Source organism: Lissotriton helveticus, chromosome 3_2, assembly GCF_964261635.1.
Source record: "Lissotriton helveticus chromosome 3_2, aLisHel1.1, whole genome shotgun sequence".
In the NCBI taxonomy this organism is placed as follows: Eukaryota; Metazoa; Chordata; class Amphibia; order Caudata; family Salamandridae; genus Lissotriton; species Lissotriton helveticus.
The window spans coordinates 287,958,850-287,982,197 of record NC_136062.1 but is presented as its reverse complement, the minus strand read 5'-3'; the positions used below and the strand labels follow the sequence as shown (position 1 = coordinate 287,982,197).

The window sequence follows — 23,348 nt, the reverse complement described above, 5'->3', positions numbered from 1 at the left end:
TGGCCTACTTTACCTAGTTCTTCATGGAAAGTTTCAGGGTGATTCATCAAGCGGGCCGAGAAATCAGACATATAGAGTGACATTCACTGTTGTGTAGTTATGGTTCAGGCAGAGCTTTAATTGAAAAGGCATCAGCTGACTCAGTCAGCGAAGTCTCGTCATGCCCTTTTTTGTGAAAATCCGTCCATGGTAAAAAAAAAATTGAGTGGTTGGAGAAGAAGACAGCAAGTATTTTCCCATTTTAGCTCCCATTGGAAATTTTGCTCATTCTGGAAACTCAAACCATTCAACTGATTTAAGCCAAATTTGGCATGAAAGTAGAAATGTACTCAGAAATCGTGTTTTCATTAGTTTGATGTAAATCATTTTGGCCATTTTTGATGTAGAATTGTTTAAAAAAGTTTCCTTATGGTCTTCAAAAGGATTAAAAAGATTGGAAAGTCAAGATATACAAAAGAGATATATAATCACATTTTGATTGTTTTTCATAAATACTTTGGCTGAAGAAGGGCTAAAAAAAATTTTTTTCATTTATTTTGGCCATCTTAATTCTGCATTTTAAATGAAAATTTTGATCCATCGGCAACCATTTTAAGTGAAGGAAAATGCCTCAATTTTGTGCTGAGACTCGAAATTTGTATAGTTTAATAGTTTTCCCACATGAGGAATATTATTTTCCCATAAAAAAATGTATAGGAAAACTATTTTCCCATAAAAAAGAAAAAAAATAGCGACACACCTTACAGTAGGGTTTAGCAGACAGCGAGCGGTTACGCATTGGTCACGCCGTAGACCAGTCGCAGTGGTCAGCCCCAATTGAGGGTTGGGTGCTGGTCCTGGCTGCTCAAGTTATGGTGTGTTGTGTGTTTTGAGTCCGGTTAGTGGCACATTTCAGTGGTTTTACACGTTTGAGTCCGAAACATAAATCACTTCTTAGCTGTGTTTTGTCAGTGAAAATCTAAATACTCAAGAGTTGTCAGTGAAAATATATATATAAAGGAGTGGAATTATCTTGATTAAATAAGTGTCTAAATGTCAAACTGTACGAGAGTATGTTAACTGTTATTTAACTCTTCCTGTCTTTGCGAACAGTTCATTTTTTTAAGAATAAAAGTGCTATTGACTGTTTTGACGAGGTTAAGTACCGGCTAATATCTTCACAAAATGGCCATTAAATGTGCAGTGGGCCTATCCTGTCATTTCACAGTTACCATTTTCATCATCCAAGCATCCTCGCTTTGTTTCATATTTACGTGCATAAAGTGTAGGAGATGCACTTGACCTTGAGAAATAATGGCTTTTGCAGCCTGTTTTGAATCTAGTGGGGTTACCGGCTTGTAGCGAGAGCTGAGCCTTGTTGATTCCTTGTTGTCAGCTGCTTGTGTGCTGCGAGTTTCCACTGCTTCAGCTCCATGGGGTATCTCTGCGGCTCTTGGTTTGTAGGTGAACCGGAGAGATGTATTGATGTCCGAGACCCTTGGGCCTTGTGCGCTCGGATAGTGTGTCAGTAGGACAAAGGGCTGGCGCCAAGCGGCCTGCTGCATGCGACAGTAACGAGAATTAATTACATACCAATCGAATCCGTTGCAGCCAATTGGTAAACTAATTGGTAATTTTAGCTTCACGTCTATATACAGTGATCTGGTAGCCTGTCCCGGCGCGTTCAGACCCACTTTTGTTCAGCTTTCTCCTACTTGACAAAATGGCCTTCTCAGTTTGAGAGAATGAGACTGCTTCGGTGAGTACGGGGCCGAGCCAGCTGTTTGTCCTGTTTGTATTCCTTGTTCGTAAAACATGCCTCGGATTACAGCTGCATGGGGCGGCACTGATCATCCCTGATACTGTCTGTGCAGCTGAATATTCCTCAGAATCGGGATACAACCGATAAATACACTTTCGGAGTGACAGTGGAATGCCAGATCTGGCCCCCCTTAAAGTGTGGTTTGCTGATTTTTGCATAACAGTTGCAGAATTTTCGTTAAATTATATTGAAACGTTTTCTGTAGCTTGTAGTGTACACTTACTCCGCTTACAATGAGCAGAAACTGGTTATTTAAGAGGAATCCTGATATGGATGCAATTGATGACATTGAAGCACTTACTGTTGTATATGTTGGTTTTACTAAAATGAGTATTTGCCCCGTATGTCGCTTAAATCCGTTTATTAGTGTTGATACAACCAAAACACAAGTTGCTATCCCTGAAGTTAGAAGCTAGCATACATAACTATCGAATTCATGAGATTGTTGATAATCCCTTACTACCATTTTGAACTAGTTTCCAAAACCAGCCAGGACCGTGGTAACAACGTACCGATTGTATTACGTTGTCGGTGACTCCTTTGTACAATTGTGTCCCATTAGACTGGATCCGGAAAGTTTTGCGTAGCAGTACCCCTGCGTGTTGGTAGGCGTCGTCTGCGGCTCCACGTCCGTCGTCGCCGCCTGGATGACATCGTCGGAGTACTTAGACGCCGCCCCCGCGCGCTGACGTCAGTTCTTCAAGCAGATCAGGGAAGAGCAGTCCTCCTAGTGACCTTTTTGACAAAACTTTTTGATCTCATTGGGATCTTCTCGAGTCGCTACCCGACTCTCGGTGCTGATAGGGATGCCCAGGTTCAAACCCTGCGACGATTGTAACCGCTTGATGTCAGTTATCGACCCACACCGTCGGTGCCTTTACTGTCTTGGGGCCGACCACGGTGACAAGTCGTGCCCCGACCGCCGGGCCTTGACGTCGAAAGCTAGGCGGGAGCAGTCCCGCAATCGCCTCGAGCTCCGGCAGTCGGCCGCACGCCGCTCGAGGTCCCAGTCCAGGAGGAAGCAGGCGACACCGCCCACACGGTTCCGCTGGAGCCGCAAGCGCCGCGTCCTGCTCCATACCCACCGGTCCCTGGGCTGCACGTGACGGCGGAGGAGATCAGCGTCTTCCTCACGGCCATGAGGTCGCGCTTCCCTCCGTCAGACCCCACCGAGGCGCCTTCGGGCCCGCGGGTCCGTCTGGCAGTGCCGGCCCCTGCGCCGTCGGGTGCTTCGGCCCCGGCGACGACTCCGGTCCCGATGCTGCAGGGCTCCTCAGGATCCAGGCCTGAATCCGTGACAACACCTGTTGACCTTACGACCCCTCCGCTGGCGCCGTCACCAAGGGTGTCGCCCCGGCGCCGTCCCCGGACGGCGTGGTCCACGATCCCTACCCCGGTCCCGATCCGGCGTCGTTCCGGCGCCGTCTTCGACGATCGGTGAGCCCTTCACCGACGAACCGGCTCCATCATTTATTCCTGACTATCAGGAGATGGATGACGAGGGGGATTGGGAGGGGTCTGAGGACCCTCTGGCACTGCAGTGCCAGTTGAGCCAGGACTGGGCAGACGAGCTGGGGAAGGCCAGTGGTCTGGACACTTCGCCCGACACTGGATTTATCTCCTCTCCTACCGTGGCTACGGAGGAGGGGGCTGCTTACATCGTGGTGTTGACTAGGGTAGCCAAGGCCTTGGCTCTTGAGTTCCCAGTCGCGGCCGTGAGGACTAACCTCCTCACTGCGGTGCTCAAACCACAGGCAAGCTCCTCGGAGCCTCTCCTGCCATTTAACAAAGCCCTCACTGACGTTCTGTTGGGCACCTGGTCCAAGCCCTTTACAGGCCTTCCTGTAGATCGGAACGTGGCCCAACGTCACCGCCCGGCTCCGGGCGACCCCAGCTTCCTGTCCGTTCACCCCACCTGTGAGAGCCTGGTGATCCAGGCCTCTACCTCCCAGACCGCATTCCCGACCACTCCTCCGGATCGGGAATCCAAAAGGTACGATCAGTTTGGGAAGAAACTGTTCTCCTCACTCAGTTTAGGGTTGCGGTCTGTCAACACACCCTACCTTTTGGGCCGTTACTCGCACTCTCTGTGGGATACGGTTGCGGAAGTGCTGCCGCAATGCCCGGCGGAGGTCCAGGCAAGGCTTACCCAAGCCCTTGCAGAGGGACGGAATGCTGCACGATATTCGATTCGGTGTGGACTGGATACCACGGACTTGCTGGGCAGGGCGATTGCGACGACGGTGGCGGTTCGCCGCCACGCCTGGTTGAGGTCTGCCAACTTTTCGGGGGATGTCCAAGCCTCCCTTATGGACATGCCCTTTGATGGCCGTCGCCTCTTTGGCGACAAGGCAGGCAGTGCGCTGGAGCGTTTCAAGAACTCCAGGGCTACGGCCAAGTCCTTGGGCCTCGGCCAACGCCAGCAAACTTCTGCCTTTCGTCCCATTTGTGGCCAAGGAATGGGCGCCCCCACACGTCCAGCTAGCCACAGGCCGCAGAACCAACCTCAACGCGGTCGCGGACATGGTAACGGCCGTGGCGATGCCGGGGACACCGGCAAGGTCAGTCCTCACCCGCACCTGCAGCATCTGCCTCAAAATCCTCCTAGTCCGAATTTTGAGGCCTATTCGACGCCAGTGGGGGCAGGATTCGCCATCACCTCCTTCACTGGCGCTCCATCACATCGGACAGGTGGGTGCTGCAAATCGTCCGAAGGGGCTACTCCCTCCCCTTCGAGGCGACCCCTCCAGCCATGCCACCTCAGTAGCACCGCATGTCGTGGGCTCACTTGCGACTTCTACAGGAGGAAGTTACGGCCCTCTGGGCCAAGGGGGCTGTCGAGCGCGTTACTGGGCCAGAAGTGGGACGTGGTTGCTATTCCCACTACTTTCTGGTACCCAAGAAGGGCAAAGGAGGTTTACGCCCTATCTTGGACCTTCGGAGCGTCAACGGCTTCCTCCGGAGGGAGAAGTGCAAGATGCTGACTTTGGCTCAGGTCCTGGTTGCCCTGGACCCAGAAGACTGGATGGGTAGCGTTGGATTTGCAGGATGCATATTTCCACATCCCCGTCCTGCCGGTGCAGGTGTTCATGGACAACACCACCGCCATGTGGTATTGCTTCAAACAGGGTGGGGTGGGATCGTGGACCCTTTGCCAGGAGGCTCTGCGCCTCTGGCAATGGCTGCAATACCAGGGCGTCACCCTGTTGGTTCAACACCTGGCAGGTTCCCTGAACGCCAGGGCGGATGAACTCTGCTGCCGGTGCATGATGGATCACGAATGGCGTCTGAACTCGGACGTGGCGCAAGGCCTCTTTCAGCAGTGGGAAGCGCCTTGGTTAGATCTATTCGCCACCGAAGAGAACGCGCAATGTCATCAGTTCTGCACGTTGAAATTTCCAAGGCAGCACTCGCTCTGAGACACTTTTCGTCGCGAGTGGAGCTGCGGTCTGAGGTACCCCGGTCCCAGGATGCTTGTTTCCGGTCCATGGAAGACATGGCTTGGCAGTTCGGGCTGGACTTTTCCCATGAGGCAAAGGGTCAGACTGATTTGCATATTGCCATGTCTGAAATGGGGTGGCCGAGTGGGCTAAAGAATGGTGATGGATTAAACCCAGATCAGTTGACTGGGGGTGAGTGTTTGATTTGCTCAAACGCTCCGTCCATCATCCCCTTTTGTATCGCTTTGTTCGCCCTAAGTGTGGCAGGGTATGCTCAGACGTGAGTCCCTTGCTCACTTGGCCACTGGATTCAAGATAGCCTGGCTGATGAGGATTATGAATCCGAAACCGGTCCCAGGATGCTTGTTTCCGGTCCATGGAAGACATGGCTTGGCAGTTCGGGCTGGACTTTTCCCATGAGGCAAAGGGTCAGACTGATTTGCATATTGCCATGTCTGAAATGGGGTGGCCGAGTGGGCTAAAGAATGGTGATGGATTAAACCCAGATCAGTTGACTGGGGGTGAGTGTTTGATTTGCTCAAACGCTCCGTCCATCATCCCCTTTTGTACCCCTTTCTACCTATACCACTTTTGCCCAAATGCTGAAGAAGATCAGGCACGACCGGGCCCAAGTCATCCTTGTGGCTCCGGACTGGGCACGAAGATACTGGTATCCCGAGCTACTCAGCATGTCAGTCGATCCCCCGATTCGTCTGCCTCTTCAGGACGACCTTCTGTCGCAGCAGCAGAGGACGGTCCTCCACCCGAACCTGTCCAGCCTCCACCTCCATGCGTGGAGATTGAGCGGCGGCAGTTGAGACCATTTGACTTGCCTCCTGAAGTTTGTGATGTGATTCTGGCAGCCAGGCGTCACTTCACAAAATCGGTATACGCCTGTAGGTGGAACACATTTGTGGCATGGTGCACAGCAAAGGCTGTGGATCCACTCTCTGCCCCCCTTTCTGAGGTTCTCCTCTTCCTCCTTTCTTTTTCCCAGCAGGGCTCTGCTCTGGGCACTCTTAAGGGCTACCTCTCTGCCATTTCAGCCTTCTTGAGGCTTCCTGAACAGCCTTCTCTTTTCAAGTCCCCTGTTGTAAATAGATTCTTGAAAGGCATCACGCACATGTTTCCTCCTGTTCCTTTTGTGATGCCTCAGTGGGACTTGAACCTTGTTCTAACCTATCTGATGTGCGCTCCTTTCAAGCCACTTCACAATTGCCCTATTCGTCTTCTGACCCATAAGACTGCATTCCTGGTTGCCATCACCTCTGCCAGGAGAGTGAGTGAGCTCCAGGCTCTATCTTCTAAAGCCTCCTTTCCTTTCTGTCCATCCGAACAAAGTTGTTTTAAAAACTCGTCCTTCTTTCCTGCCCAAGGTGGTTACGGCCTTTCACATTGGGCAGTCCATCACTTTTCCCACCTTCTTTCCGCCTCCGCATCCTTCGAAGGAGGAAGAGAGGCTCCACTGTCTTGACCCAAAACGTGCGCTCTCCTTCTACCTTGATCGCACACGCCATTTCCGGGTGGACGACCAGCTCTTTGTTGGTTACGTGGGCGCGAACAAGGGACGGGCTGTGCACAAACGAACCATCTCTTGGTGAGTCGTGTTGTGCATCAAGGTCTGTTACTCCTTAGCTAGAAGGGAGCCCCTGTTGGGCTGAGGGCCCATTCCACTCGGGCCACAGCAGCTACTACTGCCCTGGGTCGGGGAGTCCCCATTGCAGGACATCTGTCAGGCAGCTACGTGGGCCTCGCTGCACACGTTTGCTAGACACTACTGCCTGGACAGCCAAGTGCAGAGAGATGGCTTCTTCGGCCGTTCCGCTCTCCAGGACTTTCTGGTGTGATCTTGGTTCGCAGACCCACAACCGGGGTTGGTATTGCTGGGGTATCTATTCTAAGGTAAGGAATCTAACACTAACCTGTTTCTTTCAGATACACAAGTTACTTACCTTCGGTAACAATATATCTGTAAGAAACAGTAGTTAGTGTTAGATTCTTTACTGCCCCACCCATCCTCCCTGTTCTGCGAACCTATATCTAGGGTTAAGGACATCCCTTTCAGGGGCCTACTTTCATAGCACCAGTGTCGGTCTCTGGCATGGCTCTGCGTTCCTGGCGCGGAAATCTATGTACAAGAACTGACGTCAGCGTGCGGGGGCGGTGTCTAAGTATTCAACGATGTCATCCCGGCGATCACAACGCCGATGACAGACGCGGAGCTGCAGACGACACCTACCGACGCGCAGGGGTACTGCAATGCAAAACTTTCCGGATCCAGTCTGACGCCTGGGGATATTCTAAGGTAAGGAATCTAACACTTACTACTGTTTCTTGCAGATATATAGTTACCGAAGGTAAGTACCTTGTGCGTCTGACTTACAAGAAAGGCACGTTTAAAATCTCAATATTGTATTGACTTTAAAGGAGCAGATTGAACAATCTCCTCTTAGCTAATTGTAACTTGAAAGTTTATATTCTATTAAAAAAAACTAATGTAAGAATTATGCTTAGCATTTTTAAGCGTTGTAAGGCTCACACCATATCACTGTACATGAGGTACACGTGGCAAGGTCACTGCAATAAAGGAAAGACTAATTGAACAAGACAGTTGTGCAGAAATGCAGGTGTTTTTGACGGATGAATACTCAGACCGATGGCTATTACATTGCAAAACGGAAGTCTTTTAAAATTTTATATTAAACAAGGAGTATTATCACGTGTAGGTGCAAGTCAAGCTACACAGCCTTAATCAGGGTTTTACAGGAATTTCCTTGATGAGTGGGAGATGAGGAGCACCGAGATGTAGGTGCCGTACATCAAGGGTATGTAGGTTAGTTCACTTAGATCAATCGAGCATACATTAAGAAAGCAGCAGTGGCAAGCATACTAATAAGTTGGAGAACCTGACTTAATAGTACCTAGTAGATTAACGCTAAAGAGTTCTACAATGCCAGGATTGATTATATTGCTTAAACAAGCATTGAAAATGCAATAGGTCTCGCCTTTCATAAAGGTAAAGCCATTTGCTTTGCTAATGGTATTGTACAGCAAAGCAAATGGCTTTAACGTAATGATAGGCGAGACCCCAATATAAGTAAAAAAACATTAACAAAGCAAGAAAAAAAACTGAAAACCTAAAAGCATTTTGCTAAAAGTGTATAAACAAGACTTTAAAAAAATTAATGCTTACTCAAATATAGTTGTAACTTGAGCACAAAGTATTCGTCCTAAACCCCAAGAAACGTGTAGTGTTTTCCTGTTTGTAAATGTAAAAAAACCTGACCGCTGCCATCACTTTGCGTCACTAACATCTTTACTGCGTTTACCACTCAACCTACACAACTCCAGAGTCCCGGAAAGCACCTGTCAGTGTCTCGGGGTTTAAGCACTACATAGACTTGTTATCGATGCCACAAGCATGAAAGGCAGGGTCCGCGCTCGCAAGAGATATACTTGTGGCCTGTATACAGGGATCTCCCCATCAACGCCCACTCTGCACCATGAACTACCACAGCATAGCACCCTCACTCTCGGAACGGATTCCTTTATTTCTTTTATGTTATGCTCTTTGCTGTTCATTGTGAGCTAAAGCGACCGAGACGCGCCGTGCAGCAACTAATGTTTAAAACTCGCCAAGAACCCTCACAGCTTGTGGGGTGAGCTATGTAAAAAAAAATTTAAGCAACAATAACCCAGCCACAATTCCCACAGCCCCCAAAATAACAAGTGCCAGCTTCAATCCAAACCAGCCCCATCCCCACCCTAACCAGCACCCTCATCTCCGTTCCTACACCACCACCTCCACTGCTGGCCCAAAAGAGCCACTACCATCCTCTAGCGCCCTCACCTGCATCTTCCCACACACCTCTCCAGCACACAATTCACCCCATAGCCACCTTCTCCGTGTCCATTTCCATCACCACCTCCATTACCACACTCATCCTCCCATCAACAGTCCTCTCCCTCACCACTATCACCATTTCCCTCCAAAGTCACGCCCACTATCCACGCCAGCGACGCCGTCACCGCTGCCCCTGAGTGCTCCCAAGCACATACGCCAATCGCGATCACCTCCCTACATCCCATCACTTCGCCCACCACTAAAGTGACCGCCACCATCAGTTTGCGGCACTAACATCTTTACTGCTATCACCACCCAACCTACAAAATTGCGGAGTCCCAGAAAACACCTGTCGGTGTCTTGGGGATTTAAGCGCTATATAGACTTGTAATCGAGGCCGCAAGCATGAAAGGCTGGGTCTGCGCTTGCAAGAGATATACTTGTGGCCTGTATACAGAGATCTCCCCATCAACGCCCACTCTGCACAATGAACTATCACGGCATAGCACCCTCAATCTCGGAACGGATTCCTTTATTTCTTTTATGTTATGCGCTGTTCATTGTGAGCTAAAGCGACCGAGACGCGGCGTGCAGCAACTAATGTTTAAAATGCGCCAAGAACCCCTCACAGCTTGTGAGGTGAGCTATGTAAAACATTTTAATGCAACAATTAAATAAATAGCAACTCAAGCCCTCCGCTCTCGATTGTTGAGTAAAGATTAAAGCCCCGTCTCACGCCACCAGTAAAACATCCAGTCCTGGTGGGCGTGGCGTAAAGCGGGCAGGGTGGCAACCGGGAGGGACTAAAAACCCTCCTGTAAAATCAACTAGGCATTTTCAGCATAATTAGTTATGAAAACCGACGGACGCCAAAGACAATTGCAGGCGGAGCGGACACACGACTTCTGGAACCGTATTGATTCCAAGAAGCCCTCGCATGGCGAGAGCAGCGCATGCGTGCTGCTAACGCCTGGCGAAATCTAAAAAGGGAAAAAGAATGTAGGTGTCCATTTGTTTTTTCGGGCCTGTTTCAAATGTTGGGTTGATCGAATTCTACAGCCCCTTAGTCTTGATTCCATTTCATACTTCTTTCTTCCACCTACATCTACTATCTGTTTTATATTTTTTTTTAATTGGGTCTTTATTGGCATTTTGAGAAAACTCCAGCTGAAGCTTAGCTTCCTCAAATGGTTGTCCTTCCCACTCTAAACGGTCGTTCAAAAGCACTGGTCAACATCTTTTTTACTTTCTTATGTTCTGCTTACATGATGTATAAGTATTAATTGTTAGTATGACCTGACAAACCGGGACACTGTACTCAGGTGGTCTCCAGATGGAGCCTCAAGTTCTGCTCGCATAGATATTTTAGTTATCAGTACCGAAAGCTGCCCCCTAATGTGTAAATATGCATGTTATGTTATGTTCTAAATGCCTTAAAATATCTCTGTATACTATCTGCAGTATCTGGGCACAATGGAACTGTATCCTTATTTCATCTGTCAAGTCTACCTACTGTACTTGGGGTGCTGCAAGATCCGCCAACTGTACCAGATTAATTCCATTAAAGCTTAGTTATGAGGATTAATATCACATGAATCTCTTGGCATAAAACGCTCATGGCTATGAATGCAGTTAAATGATTCCTAATACGTTCTGATGTATTTGGTTTGCAGGAGGTTTTAATGATGCTCGATAATTATGTAAGAGATTTCAAGGCGCTTATTGACTGGATACAGCTGCAAGAAAAACTAGAAAAGGCTGATGGGCAGAACAGGTAATCCTCAAACAATGAATCCTTCATTTGTGCTTTTTTAAAGACCTCTCTATTCTACCCATTTATGTAGTATTTCGTTGTGTCTCTAGAAATCCTACAACGTGTGATGGGTCTATTGTCATGAAGATTGTGCATTCCTTGTCTCATGAACTTGTTCATGTTTACTATATATTGCTTTGTGCGTTGCTCTGCTCGGCTTGGGGCTGACGTCTAGGACAGGTGCATGGGATGCTGCTTAACATAGCAAGGGTTTTCATTTACTTTCATCGCTATTTGATCTTTTACTTTTGACATCACCTCGGAGAATAAGAATAATCACCACCTGGAGAATACCCACGTATTTGCAGTCATGTGACCCAGAGTCATTAGATAGTGTCCAAGTTGCCAGTGATGGCTATTTGTATCTTAAATTTCAGTGAAATATACTTTCGCTTGTTTTGGCAGAGAGATAACTTTGCTTTTGATAGAAACTTGTATTACTTTAATACCCCACGAAGAGATGTTTGATTTCAAGCAAACATTTATCTTCATTGCTCATACGGGACCTCACCATCTTTAATTCCTTCTGTATGAGGCCATATAGGTAATTGTTTACCATATGACTAGATAGCATTCCTGGCAACTTTATGGGATTCTTTTACCTGCACCGAGAGACAGTTTGATTAACTTGTGTTCTTATTTTCTGTGTTCAGCATTGTGATCCCTAAGCAGTCCACAAGCGCTATGAGGCCTTAGGGTAGAAACGCGCTATATAAATATAATTTCATTCATTCATTCATTAATTTCAATTCAATTTCTTTCTTTATTAGGCTATGAAATAGCCATTAAACAGCATTATAAAACAAGTATTAAAAATGCAATAGGTCTCCCCTTTGATTACGTTAAAGCCATTTGCTTTGCTATACAATACCATTAGCAAAGCAAATGGCTTTAACTTAATAAAAGGCGAGACCTATTGCATTTTCAATGCTTGTTGGACAAGGGGGCAACACTGGACGGTTTTAACTGGAAAGTCAGCAGCAGGGTCACAACCTAAATGAGTTTCTCTCAAAGCCACAAACTACAGGGCCAGGAACGCCCTAGGAACCCTGCTCCCCCTTAGCCTGCCTGGCACCCTGGGACAAAGTTATGTTTATAATCACTGTAGTAAAAGTGGAGAAGTTCTGAACAAACAGGGAAAACCTGCACACTCCCCAGAAGATGCTACTGCCACAGGTCAGGTATATGGAAAACCCAGTGGCTAAACATCACCAAAGTGTTTGAGGTACAACTTTGGTCCCCTAAGGACCATCACCTGATGGATTCCTTAATCCTATCAGGAACTGTTCTATTTATGTACCTGTGAATCCTTACAGAATTCTGCGCTTTGTGGTTTTTTAGTCTAGCCCTTTAATTAATGTTTCTTCTGCCGGACCCAAGACCCCCTTAAAGGGACCTCACAAACTCCATCCACGGTGTACACCGTCCCTAGGAGTAACTTCCTTTTTGTACAGCTCTAAGTGCTCCATGTTGGGTGCTTCGAAGTGCTACATTTTACTCAAACTTTGAAAGTCAGTCTCAGGACTGCACCTCTGTCTGACACTGCCCCAACCCACCGGCCTGTGAGAAGCGCAGATCAAATAAACTAATCCAGACAGAGATCAAGGATTGGTTGGCTTTGGGACAGACTCCCAACAGAAATGCGTCACATGATCTGCCAATGCCTGGTTTTAGCAACAGTGGTGGGGACTGGCTGTTGTTGGGTGTAGAGGGCACCTGCTTCGACCATGATAAAACTACACCTCGGTAGCGTTAAACCTTCCCACACTACCCGGCCAAGGCTGGGGCTGGACTGAAATGACAAGAAATAGATAACTTGTGCTGTATAGCAGTTATGAACTTGTTCTGTATAGCGCTTATTTACACGTTTGAGCTACAAACAGGACCTGGGTCAAATTTTATGAACACGCCATATTGAGCTGCTCTCGTTTTATCGACCTATGTAGCATGAAGAGCTGGACTGAAGCCTTATTGCGCCCAACTTAACTTGCCGCTCAGACGAACTGCTGTAGTATTTAATGTCTCTGTTGCAAAGATGGGTTCTGTAATTGTGCATTTACATTGTGAAATCATTGGAAAGCCAAAGTACCTAATGCATTTCTTTCATCGTGCTCAACTGGACAGTGAAAATCGCTACACAAACTTGAGAAAACGAAACTTGCCAAAATAGAGAAAAGAAACAAATGGTCACATTTAAGTTACCAATGATTTATTTTTCCCCAAGACCACATGTTTATTTTTGCATAAAGTGCAACTCCGAATTCTTCTTATGACTTTACACATGGTGACAGACTGGTTTGAAATTCAACAGCGCATGAATGCGAGACAGCAAGAGAGCGGCTATGCAGCAAGTGTCGGCGAAAGAGCCAGCGCGTGAACGGAAAGTAATGAATGTGGGCAATCAGCTGAAAGATGGCTGAGATGAGAGCAAGCAGAACTGGTCAGAGTTATAGACTTTAAAATTCAGAGCAGACAGTAAGTAAAAGCAAAAACTGAGAACACAGAATGGTTCTGTTCGGAATTGTATAAAATGATTGTGGTTATACTTATGCATTTATTTTACATTTCTAACCATCTGGACCGGAGATCTTGATCAGAATGATGAAAGTATAGTTCCATAAGATGGTATGTTGGTGGTCAATGCTGTTAAGTCAATAAATGTGAAAGTTGATATTAATGACCTCAATGATATCTGCCCGTGTGACCTGCCAGTCGTACTCACGTCTCAAGTGAGCTGGGCTCCCCTGCGTCTGCCAGTGCCCTCGGAGACAATCCCGTCTGTGAGTGGTGTAAATGGCATTGCTGCCACGTCTACCCTCGGGAAGGGTGCTCCCCCAGCTCACACCGGTTAGGCCCATTCCAGAATTCCAGGCCTGGTTTTCCTCACGGTCGAGCTGCGCTCCGTTGTATGGAGGATGTGCTCGGGCTCCTCGCTGTCCTGCAGAGTTCGGGAGCGGCGTCAGAGGCTGGCAGGCTGCACAGCTCCACGGCCAGCAGGATGCACCCGCCACTTCGCACAGAGGGCTCAATGAGTCCGCATCACTGAAGCCCAAGGTAAGGGAGTACTGCCCTGCCCCTTGCCCACAGTACTGGCACATGGTGTCGCCTGACACTGGGCGCAGCGGAGAACAAGGGCGTCGGGGAGAGGGGAAAATCCGGGAGTGTATGTGCAAACGGGAGTGGAGAGCCGGTAAGCAGGGGGACACGAGTAGAGGGCGCATGGCTATGGAGAGACAGTGGAAAGGGCAAGTTGGATAGAGGCTGAAGCGAAGGGCACGCTGAGAGGATCGGGCATGCTGAACAGAAGAAAGGGAGGGCTATCTGCCGAGGAACGTAGCTGGGCTGCCGGAGATGCGATGACTGGGAAGAGGACATGCTTCAGTACAATTGGCGTGGGCGTACTGGGGTCAGAAATGATGGAGGATACATTGGATAAAGTATTTGAGGAGCATTGGAAACAGCTTTTCTCTTTTTGAGACGGCCCACTTGGACGGACTCGCCTGCTTTCCTTCTTAAGTAAAAGGTTTCTTATCTTTATGGGGCCAAGTGTTTAAACATGGCCCCATAAAGATAAGAAACCTTTTACTTCAGAAGGAAAGCAGGCGAGCCCGTCCAAGTGGGCTGTCTCAAAAAGAGAAAAGTTCACGTCATCAAAAGCTCTTTTCCAATGGCTGGCCACCATTTAGCAGAAACAGTGATGCCAGCTAATGGAAAAGAGGGGCGGGCTTAAAGCCCATGTCTGAAGTTCCTCTAAATCATTAAATCTCGCCAGGGAGACTGCGCATGTGCGCAGCCCACGCCAGCCGAGACCTAAATATACACGAACATCATATTTCATTAGTCATTAGATGTTTAAAACATTGGAATGCGAGAAAAAGTAGTTCATAATCTAGCATTGTTTTCCTAGAGGATATAGCCACTTGAAGGAACATAGTTATGCAGCAACACGTTTTATCATCAGACAGAGTACGTAAGAAGCAATATGCATTGCGATTTATACAATATGTCCGGAAGTGACATACCACGTAACTTAACCTGCCTTGGTACAAAGAGCGCTCAATAGGGGACTTTGCCATAAACATAGTGCACTTATTTATATTGATGCTTCACAGGAAGAGATGTGATTGTCATTAGTTTTCCTTATTTCTGACTGAGGCTTTCCGAGGAGCAGGTCAGCCACTCCGTCCTCATTATCAAAACCTGTACAGCTTTATACTACCACTTTCACTGGCAAACTTGGGTTTGGGCTTGTTGAGAAATATATGTGCCTTCTGCGACTATCAGAATGGGCAGCACTGCCAGGCAAGCCCAGACATGGAGCACTGGGACCGAATGAATTATGCGTTTTGGAATAAGAATGCCAAGCATGAGCTACCAGTGTTGTAGCTTTGGGTTGCTGTGCGTCTGGGTTTGGCATAGCATTTGTGGTAACTATCCTTCTGACTTCCTTTTTTGCAGAGCACACCCTAGTGTAACCCGTATAAAGCATACATTTATCCAACTTCTCATTAATGCACTAACTCAACTTCCCTCATTGACCCACCAATGTCCTCATTTATTCAACAGCCTATTCACGTAACCATTAATTCTTCTGGTTTTTCATTGAACAGTATGCATCATTGAACGAGTATGTTTATATACACAGTTAATCACCAACTCAAATTACACATTCATTTGCTACTAGCCCATCCATCCATCCATCCATCCATCCATCCATCCATCCATCCATCCATCCATCCATCCATCCATCCATCCACCCACCCACTCACTGCCACTCACTGCCACATCCATACTCTCACACAAAATCACCTATGAATAAATAAAAAAATTAAACTGCACTTCAAATGTGATCTTCAGAACTCCATACAGTATGCCAGATTTGGCTTGTAGCACCGTGCACAGTACCCTGGAACTGGCCTTCAGAACTGGACAAAATGCAACAGAGGTGCGTTCCAGGACGAGACTCCTCATTCCAGGTGAGGCCACGCAACTGATCAGCACGTCTCTAACTGGAATAATGTCATGCGAAGAGGCTTCCATAACTGAACCCAAAACCTAAGATGAGTTTTCCAAAACTAGGCACAATAGTCCTGATAAGGCCTTCAAAACTGGATGAAATATTTCAGGAGAGGCAACAATTCAGATGTTTCCTCTAGAACTAAAAACGTGCTTGTGGTGGTACCTCCTGCCATGGTTCTTCTGCGTCCTCCAGAACAATATTTCAGATTATCTCTCCAAAACCAGATACATTACTCTAGTGGTGGCTTCCGTAGCTTAAAACAATGTTCCAAATTACGCCTCTCGAGTGGAGCATATTACCCTGGATGTGGTTTTGATTGCTAATAAATTGGCTAATAGTAGAATTGTTCATTACATCACTAAGAAATGAATAAGTGTGATGTGAAATGCTATATAACAAGTTATTTTAATTATAAACTCTCGGCCTTTTCGCATCTGATCTTCCAGCACTTTGTCTAACCCAGAGACCAATGCATGGTTTGAGGTATAAACTAAGGAGTTCAGGGCCCGGAAACGTAAACACTCTTAGTGCTGTGAATCATACAAAACATTGTATGATTAAATAAAATAAAAGTATACAGACTTTACGCAGTTGTCCTTTTGAACTGGCGAGAGCACCCCTAAGATGGACTTTAGAATTGAGCACTGTTCTCCAAAGGCAGCCTCCAGAATCTGGAACAACAGACTACTGCGAACTCTCAAACTGGACACAAAACTCCAGAGGGGATCTCCAGGACATAGTAAGGCAGAGCTGGCCTCTGAATTGAGCACAACACTCAAGAGGTGACCTTGAGAAATGCACTCCATACTACAAATGTTACCCTAACAGTGAGACCCTAACTGGGTGGTAGGCGCTGTATAAATCCTGTCTAGATCGTGATGTGCATAATTGTAGTTGCTTAGTTGTAGCACAATGTTTGTTTTCTTCTGCATGTGTCTCCTTGTGCTTTCCCTAAAGCCTTGTCCTATTAATCCACCTTGAGGCAATCCGATATGGGAACTTGAAGATGATGGACAGCAGATGTGTCCACTGCTGCTTCACCTTCTGCATCTTTTCTGTGTGTGAAAATAAGGCTTCCTCCGCTGCTGCTGCTAGTGTTACATACACCTTGTCCTGTGTGTGTGATTGGAGTTGTATTGCTGATTCCCATTGCTATATTTGTGATGTCGATGAATGAAGCTGCTTGTGCATTTCAGTATGTAAAACCAAAACTTTTGTCTTTGCCGATTCTTGTTTCTGCTAACATTGTTCGTACTACCTCCCTCCTTTGGCTACATTTCTTTTTTTTAAATTAACTTTTACTAACCTACAAAGAAGGACAACAGTTCAGTAAGTCCATAGTAATGTCCAATCAATCCATGGAGTAGCTCGGTCTGTTTAGAATTAGTACAGTCGCCACTGACAAATCATCAGACGTTTCCACCAACCTTATCAGTGTGTTCCCCCGCCTCAATATACACATTTGTTATAATTGACAGTATTAGGAAGTAACAGAATATTACTTATGTGCTTAAAGAGGATTTTGTGTGTGTTTTTCTTTATCTCGTGAATCATTTCGAGTTGACATTGTTGAACATATCAGTTAATCATCTCCCGAGACCTCTAAAGAGCTCTTATCAGGGCTGCTGGGAATTCAAAACCATCGATGCTGGAGCGTGGTCGCTGCACCACGAGAAACTTTAAATGCTAGTAGCGGCCAGGTGAATGAATCCTCATAAAACCTTTGGCCGTGTTATACAAATCATCAAAATATTTTTGTTTTAAACTTATGAAGACGTGGCTGTTCTATGCTGATGTGGTGTCCATAGCTGCCAAGGTTTCAGATTGCTTATATGTGAGTGACATTTTCATAATTTCAGTGTCATTATGAATGAAATTCAACGACGATGAGAGACACTTTCTGGCATGCAAAATTAAACATGAGGCCATACACTAAGCATCAAGTTATTCTTTGTTTGACCATGGTACCATAAGTCAGACTGTCAAGCCCTATCTCCCTCTGCTCCAATTGTTCTCTTTCCCTCAGTCAGAGGTAGCAGAGATGAGCACACGGGCATGTATAGAACTGATTACAGGCAGCGCATTCCACCCTCAATGTAAACTTTTCTGGTCTTTGGCCCTACAGTGTTCGATCACCAAAACTTTTAAACCTAAACACCCTCATGTGTGTAACAAGCAGGTTAACAGGCTTTGCCTTATTTGTTTAGTGTTTCTCCTTATTTGTTCAGCGTTTCTTCCTCCTTGTTCCCCGTTTTTCATTCTGTGCCCCGTGCCCTTTTGCCTCTGTTTCCTCGTATTTGTAATTGTATTGCCTTATTTGTTGTTTAGCGTTTCTTCTTCCTTGTTCCCCGTTTTTATTATGTGCCCTGTGCCCCTTTGCCTTCTTTTTCCTTCGCCATTCCTGCCCCCGTTCTCCCGCCGCTGCACCCCCATTCATCCGCTCCCTCCTCCCAGCTGCCTTCTCCCTCCCACCTCCCCTTCTTATGGCGGCCGAAGGCGCGCCTAAGGCAAGCCCATCTGTGCCCGTCCGCGCCTGGACCGCGCCCAGGTCTCCTTCAACCACACCACCGAACTCCACTGGACCGACCATTGCTGAATCCACTTCACCTTCCAGAAACCCACCACGCACCACCGCACCCAACAGATCCGCTGCGGAGCAAAGTCACCAAAGACCAGCTGACCACCACCCTCGCCTGGAGTCCACCCGCTGACCCCACCGACCCCGACACCACTGCCCGCAACCTCAGATAGTGGATCGACGACTGCGCCAACACCGTTACTGCGATCTAGAAACCCTCCAACAGTCACACCAGCAACATAGCCAGCTGGTTCACTTAAGACCTCCTGGCCTCCAAGCAAACCTGCCGAAAGCTAGAGAAGAAATGGCACGTGAACGAACACCGGACAGCTACGCAGCCCACAAGAACGCCACCCGCAGACACCATCACCTCATCAGATCCTCCAAAAGGGCCCACCTAGACAACAACGCACACAACAGCAAAGAGCTCTTCAACATCGTGAAGGAACTCTCCAACCCCAGCTCCAACACCAACGACATCCCACCTTCGCAAGACCTGTGCGACTCCCTTGCCACCTTCTTCAATCGCAAGATCGCAGACATCCACCACAGCTTTAACGCCCCTACAACCACTGAGACCTCCGCCCCCACAACCACTGAGACCTCCGCCCCCACGACCACCATCCGCACCGACCCCCTGCTTTCCTGGACCAACATAAACAACGACGACACCATCAAAATCATGAACACCCTCCACTCCGGATCTCCATCAGACCCATGTCCACACCACATCTTCAACAAAGCCAGCACCACCATCGCACCCCATTTCCGGAAAGCCATCAACATCTCCTTCGAGACAGCAACCTTCCCGTAGAGCTGGAAGCCTTACTCAAAAAAATCCAAGGTGGACCCCAAGGACCTCAAGAACTTCCGGACAATCTCCCTTCTCCATTGAGAAGACCATCAACAAACAACTGACCTGCTACCTCTGGAGGTACAGCATCCTGGACGCGTCCCAGTCGGGGTTCCGCAGCAACCACAGCACCAAAACTGTCTTCATCTCCGCCACCGATGACATCAGGGCCATGTTAGACAACGGAGAAACAGCGGCCCTCATCCTCCTGGACCTGTCAGCCTCCTTCGACACGGTCTGCCACCGCAAACGCCTCCACGACGCTGGGATCCATGAGAAGGCCCTGGACTGGACCACCTCCTTCCTCTCTGGCAGAACCAAGAACGTCTGCCTCCCCCTTTCAGCTGCGAAGCCACCAAGATCATCTGCGGCGTACCCCAGGGCTCATCCCTCAGCCCAACACTGTTCAACATCTACATGGCACCGCTCACCATGTCGCCCGACTGCATGACCTCAACATCATCTCCTACACAGACGACACCCAGTTGATCCTCTCCCTCACCAAGAACCCCCACACCACCAAAACCAACCTCCACGAAGGAATGAAAGCCATCGCCGAGTGGATGAAGAACAGCCAACTGAATCTAAACTCGGACAAGACGGAAGTCTCCATCCTCTGATCCACCCCCTCGGCCTGGGACAATTCCTGGTGGCCGACCGTACTGGGAACAGCTCCAACACCCACCGACCACGCACACAACTTAGGGTTCATCCTTGACTCCACCTTCTCCATGACAAAGCAGGTCAACGCTGTCTCATCCTCCTGTTTCAACACCCTCTGCATGCTCCGCAAGATCTACAGGTGGATCCCCACCAAAACAAGAAGAACGGTCACCCATGCCCTCGTCAGCAGCAGGTTGGACTACGGAAACGCCCTCTACGCAGGAGCCTCGGCCAAACTCCTGAAATGACTTCGACACATTCAGAACGCCTCTGCACGCCTGATCCTTGACATCCCTCGCCGCAGCCACATCAAACCCCACCTGAGAGACCTGCACTGGCTCGCCGTCAACAAGAGGATCACCATCAAGCTCCTCACCCACGCACACAAAGCACTCCACAACACCGGATCTGCATACCTCAACAGACGCCTCAGCTTCTACACACCCAACCGCCAGTTTCGCTCCACCGTCCTCGCTACAGTCCCCCGCATCCAAAGAGCGACCTCCGGCGGCAGATCATTCTCCCACCTCGCCGCCAAGACGGAAAGTAATGCGCTCTACAAATAGTATGATTGATTGATTGATGCAATCAGTTTCATTTGATTTATTGAATGCAATCGGTATCACCTTTGGGACCTTATATGTATTTAGCTATTCAGCACATTAGCCTGGGTGCTGAAACATCTACTGTTCTTTAACATGGAGGGAAAGTAAGCACCAAACTGCGTGACATGTCCGGTATGGGAACACATGGAAAGACATATTGCCTTTCAGCCGAAAAAGGTATAGTCCAAAGCTCTGTTTTTAATATCAAATCATAGCCTTCAGTGGTCATATTACTGAAAATGCAAGATTTTAATTTTTTTTTATTGTCTACGGGTGCCAGTGGAAGATCATTTCTATGGACTGGAATCTAGAGAAAGCTAAAGTGATAATGTTTTTTTACTGACCTCTGCTGGTCGTTTTCTATCAAGACAGTTAAATAGAGGCAATTGAACAGAAAAAAAGTCCCTAAGCGGAAGAAGACAAGTCCTATGGCTGATCTCCAGAGCCCACATAGTACATACACATATAGGTATATACTAAAGTATATACAAGAGGTCTTGAATGCTCGACCTAAAAAGGCAGACACAGGATTTACGGAGTGATTGTGAGGATGGCATGACACTATTCATATGCATTATTCATTGTAAATCTTGCATAAACATCACAGGTGTTTCAACATCCATTCTAGAGCATCACATTGCAAATAGGTGAGTCGTTACTTAAATAAACTACGTTGCATGTACATAACTGCTTTATTCTATTAACTGTGTAAGTGCCACAACTCAAGTATTGAAATGTCGCACATAGGAACACCGCACACAAGGAGTATTGCACATAACCTAAAACCTAGCAATTAACTCCAGTTTTAATTCTGTAACGGGCACAATTCTAAGCTCACTTCTTCCCACTATCTTCAGTTGTAGCCATAGCTGACGCTCCTGAACAACACACCTTGTCAGCTGCCCCAAAATTAAGTTACACAGTCAGCTGACTTGTGGACACCGCCGCAGACAAGACAGACACTGGGCAATCTTCAGCCTAAGAGGCAGTCAATGTGAGCCGGCAGCCATGGCACTCTAGTCTATTAAAACAAGTCTCATCAACCCTAATAAAAATCATGATTACCCCGAAATCGGACACCTCTACCTGCCCAGCCCAGCAGCAAGAAGCACATATAAGATGGCTACATTTAAAATTAAAGGAGGTCAACACAGCTGACTCGTGGATAAGTAGCTGAGCATTAGGCAGCTGAGGCACGCAGGTCACTCACAGCAAGCAGCATTAATTCAACATTACTCCTCGACTCAGTCACCCAAAAAATAATGATACCCAGGTCAGCCGCCTCCCCTTACCTCAGACACACAGATCACACCTCTGCAGGGTTGTCACAGAGAGCTTATCCAATGCTCTTCTGCTGAAAGACACCACTGGCAGGCTCCTGTCAAGTACCGTGTGTGAACTGCTGCTACAGGGCTCAGGCAGGCAGATGGTCTTGATCGCGCTACAACTGCTAATTTAAAACCAATACCATTGCCAACCAAATAGCTGAGAAATTATACACACTTCAGGGGGCCCTGTGACACACACTTTGCGAGGCTCATTGCAGCTATTCGGTTACAGGCCACCTTGGGGTCGCAATAACTCCTGCTGCAAGCATACCGCTGCTTTCCGTCTTGTGCCGGCCTGCCCCCTCTTCTCAGACAGTGACCTCTCACCAGGCAGGTGGAGCACCATGTTGTGCTGGTCTCAATAGCGGGCACTGGCCGTGGTCCGTGTCGTGGTTTGGGACCATCATGGTCCGTCAGTGGCGTTGCGGGCTTCACAACATTAATTTTAAAAGTATTGCTGCATGCCCCGCCCTCCCTCCAATAGAATTGTAGCCACCGCTTGCGCAACCACGGAGGCAGCAGAACACCTGACCCTGCCTATCAGTCTACGTGCGGCCGGTGAATGGTTACACTATAGCTAGCAGTTGCTCGGCCAGCCCCCATAAGCGGCCTGCTAGGAGCAGCGCGCACACTATGACACGCTGCCACTCCACCAGCTTTGCGACCCAGTTTTACTAGGAATTTTAAATTAATAGCAGTCCGGCCGTAAACAGACAGGCCAAGCGCTATCCCTATAAGGCGTAACTTCGCATTTCAGTGCGGTGATGAGGCCCACCACACTGAAATGCGTTAGTCTAATGCCTGATGCGTGGTACTTGGCAGGACTGGGTATGTCTGTTCTAGCGTAGCACTGAGATGCCTCTACGGGTAGGATTTGCAAATTTGAAATTCAAGATTTTAGAGTTAATGACAGGCAGGTTTATATTAACTATTTTGTAGCTGGATTTCGGAAATGCTTCCTTTTTTCAGTTTCGATTAACAGATGCTTTAGCTGTCTGTTGAAGGATTGTTGTGTACAATAAAGTATGTATAGTGTGCTATGGTTCAGTCCCTTGCTCATGATTAGAAGGGTTTCTTGTTTGTCTCAGTTTTTTAATCCTTATTCAAAGACGTTTTGCTCCTACGTTGCAAGGACTACTTCTTTTCTCACCTACACACAGCTTTGTCGAAAGACCGGTTGTGTACAATACCAAGACTTAGAGAGGATTTGAGTCAGCCCATTGCTTGTCATTTGTTGGCTTTCTTGTCAGTTCCTTTTGCTTACTTCTTATTCAATAGCTTTCCTTCCATTTCTTGTGTGCCCCTCCCCTGGAGCATAGCTTCTTTAGCAACCTTTCTAATAAGTGGCTTCTACCCTTCAATTGCTTACATTCAGGTAGCTCCTTTTCCTTTTGCCGTCAGCA

At 47.6% G+C, this 23,348-nt stretch overlaps 1 protein-coding gene across 2 annotated transcripts in view; it reads left to right on the top strand.

The window, feature by feature from the left end:
• Positions 1 to 23,348, top strand: part of SCAPER (S-phase cyclin A associated protein in the ER) — a 3,246,499-nt gene that overhangs the window by 383,033 nt on the left and 2,840,118 nt on the right. For both annotated transcript variants that reach the window (XM_078685236.1, XM_078685237.1), the window contains exon 6: positions 10,759 to 10,859. In XM_078685236.1, coding sequence (XP_078541362.1) covers positions 10,759 to 10,859 — 101 coding nt within the window. The remainder of the gene's footprint in view (positions 1 to 10,758; positions 10,860 to 23,348) is intronic.